Here is a 2973-nt window from a genome sequence, read left to right as displayed (position 1 = left end):
ACAGCAGTGGTTCTAAACTTGTAGAGGAAAAAGAAAAAAAAAGAAAAAGAAAGAAAGAAAGAAAGAGTAAACAATGCTTTGAGATTGCAATCGTGCCAAACTTGCCCTTTTGGGTTATGATTATGCACTCCATCAACAACTGAGGTCAGAATCATGCCATAGTCTGGAATAATCATAAACAAAAGATCTATATTCTATCCATACAGTCAAAGGAAAAAAACGCAATAAGATATTGAGAGAAACCAGATCATGTATTGCAATCTCATTATCTTGTATGTGACTCTCTGGAAGATATAACATAGAGATAGAAGACTTATGTGTTTATTTGCAGTCTGCACTGCAGATACGTCAAAACACCAAGACACCCAAATGCCACTATGGCCAGCACTTGTGTAAATACAGTTGCATCAACACACACTATCCCTGATGGAAAGCACAGTTGGCCATAAAATGGTGAAGAATCCTTAAAATAAGAGGCTTAAAATTAAAACAATCAAGTTTCCTTTCTATTTATTTACATCCGACAATAGTAAGAACTAAAAAGCATCCTGTGGAAACAACAACAGACACACCGACACAATAGGAAGTGAATATGCAAGCTTATATAGAACACTGGAGTCCTCTCTTTCTATATACTTCTTGTCTACACTGAAAATAGAGACTGACCACATGGCATCAAAGAAGCAGATACAGGAGCAATCAAACAGAAGCATCAACTCAATGTATCTATTTAAGAAAAGAAACTGACCATGGAAATCACTGGGACTCCTGCCAAGTAGTGTACATGCTGCTTCAACCAAATGGAAAGCATCAGCTGTGTTGTCTCCTTCTGAACAGTAGCATAATAAGCAGATAACCTTCAATCCTTTTGCCTGATTCAATAAAATCAAACCTAGGATAAGCAAAAGCTATATTATCTGAAAACATTAGCTTGTAAAGCTACAGTCTTATGGTCAATGGATTTACTTTTCATGTGTGGCTGTAGAAGTGGTGAAAGAATAGAGCAAGAATAGATTCAGCAAGAAAATGTATATAGAAGTTTTTCTGTTTTGTGGATTTTTACAAACCAGATAATTTCCCACAAAACAAAGTGTAAAACTACCATGTTTCTTTCAATACTAGTTCATTCATGTTAAAGAAAGGAATGATTCTTTGTTTCCACAACAATTTCATAATTCTAGGTGTATTCCTAAAGCACACATGCACTGGTTTCAACTGTAGAATTGTTCCAAAATTTTTGCTATAAATTATCATTCAATAGCTAAAATTTTAAGAAGTCAATGGAAGAATAAGATACCATGACACTGAACAAGATACACTAAAGCAAAATCCTTGAAAAGATAATGATTGGACCGAAGTAGTTTTACCTATTGATTGTGTTCCAAAGGTAACTGCTTAACAATGTTGGTTGTCAGTCTCATTGAGTTTTCTTTCAACTACCCAACCTCTTCATAAATAAAATGTCTGCTTCAACGTATCAGCTATGTTTATATACAAACTAATCAAGAAGCACAAAACAACTTCAATAATTCAACCGATCCAACATAACACAAGATTCATGATATATATACCTTGACATATCAATTCTCTGCCACCTCCCAAAATCCAAGCTCGAAAGCACAATGACATGCTTCTTTCCACTGGCAGCAACATAGTCAGCCAACTTCGTAGCAAACTCAATCATCATATCCTGCTCAGAATTACCATTCCAACATCTTCACAACCACAATCAAACTAAAAAAAAATAAAAAATAAAAATTATACAAAACAATACTAAATGTGCACTAACGGGTCCTAGTCTAGTAGTCTACCTTCACGACAGGCGACCTCTGCTGGATTAAAGCCATCACACTAGAAGCTGACTCATAAACTGCAAAACCCAAATCACATTCATTCAGCAAACGCAAAACAACGAAGCAAAGTAAGAAGGAGAAGCAAAGAGAAATGAATGAGGCACCTTCAAGAGGAAGACCAAGTTGGCCTTGAGGAACAGTCCCATATGCATCGTTCCCAACGCATGGAAGAACATACGGACTGTCCAGAAACCCAACTCTCTCCACCTTGGCCAACACCACAAGAAGATCCACGGCGAGATGGCCCACATTTCCGATCGACAGCGGCGGCTGAAATCAAAAGATTGAAACTTGAAGTTTCCCATTACTCAAGTTTGTAAAATTTTATAAGAAACCAGACAGACCCAAATCGAACATACGAGGATTAAAGTGGAGGAGTCGGCGTAGTTGCGTGTGCCTTGTTAGGGAATGAACTCCATTTTGAGTTGCTGACTCGAAGTGTTTCTGAACAAGTTGGGTGGTTATGCAAATGCTAATTTCTTGAATAAGAAGAAGACTGCGCGGCTCGGGCTGGCGTTCTATGTTGGCTGCTTTCATTTGATTCCTTGATTCACTTGTAGCGTTCCACACAAATTAACGAAATTAAAAAATCTCTTAAATCAGTGCCAGCCTATTTAAAAAATAAAAGACAATTCTTTATGAAAGTAAGTCAAAATCCGGTGACTGGTCCAGAACCTTGTAGCGTAAATCTTTGAAGTCTTATCTTTTGCCCCGGGTACCCACAAGAGTCAATCTCGGTGAAAGATCAAGATCGGGGCATATCGGCTTATGACTCTCTAATACTTAAATCAGTGTAAATGTGAACTCTAAGCCGATAGTGTTAACGCCACCCTCTGAATGGGGTGATTTCCGGTTTAGTCTCTTCTTACTCTGGTCGCGAGACCGGTGGCCGGAGACCTGGAAGGCCCAGCAGGCAGGCAAGTCGGCTCGGTAGCCCCTCTGCATGATTGGGTATTGCCATTAACGCCACCCATAGTGACTCGCCTAAATGATAGACGCAATATACTGGCGTGTATTCCCACATTGAAGGAAGAGTCAGACACATTCCCCAATGCACCTATAAATAGGCTGCATAAACCACTTAAAATGGATAACGTATTCCTAAGTCCTTAACTCTCAA

At 38.6% G+C, this 2973-nt stretch overlaps 1 protein-coding gene across 1 annotated transcript; it reads right to left on the bottom strand.

Moving 5' to 3' along the window:
- Positions 1-775: 775 nt before the first annotated feature.
- Positions 776-2272, bottom strand: LOC126785151 (uncharacterized). The gene is given in 5 exon segments (XM_050510762.1): positions 776-872; positions 1572-1690; positions 1812-1870; positions 1958-2123; positions 2213-2272. Coding segments are annotated over 5 exon segments (417 nt in total). The 3' UTR covers positions 776-859.
- Positions 2273-2973: the final 701 nt, after the last annotated feature.

Source organism: Argentina anserina, chromosome 2 (assembly GCF_933775445.1).
Source record: "Argentina anserina chromosome 2, drPotAnse1.1, whole genome shotgun sequence".
Taxonomy (NCBI): Eukaryota; Viridiplantae; Streptophyta; class Magnoliopsida; order Rosales; family Rosaceae; genus Argentina; species Argentina anserina.
Note: the sequence above shows the minus strand (reverse complement) of the source record. Positions and strands in the feature narration are given on the sequence as shown.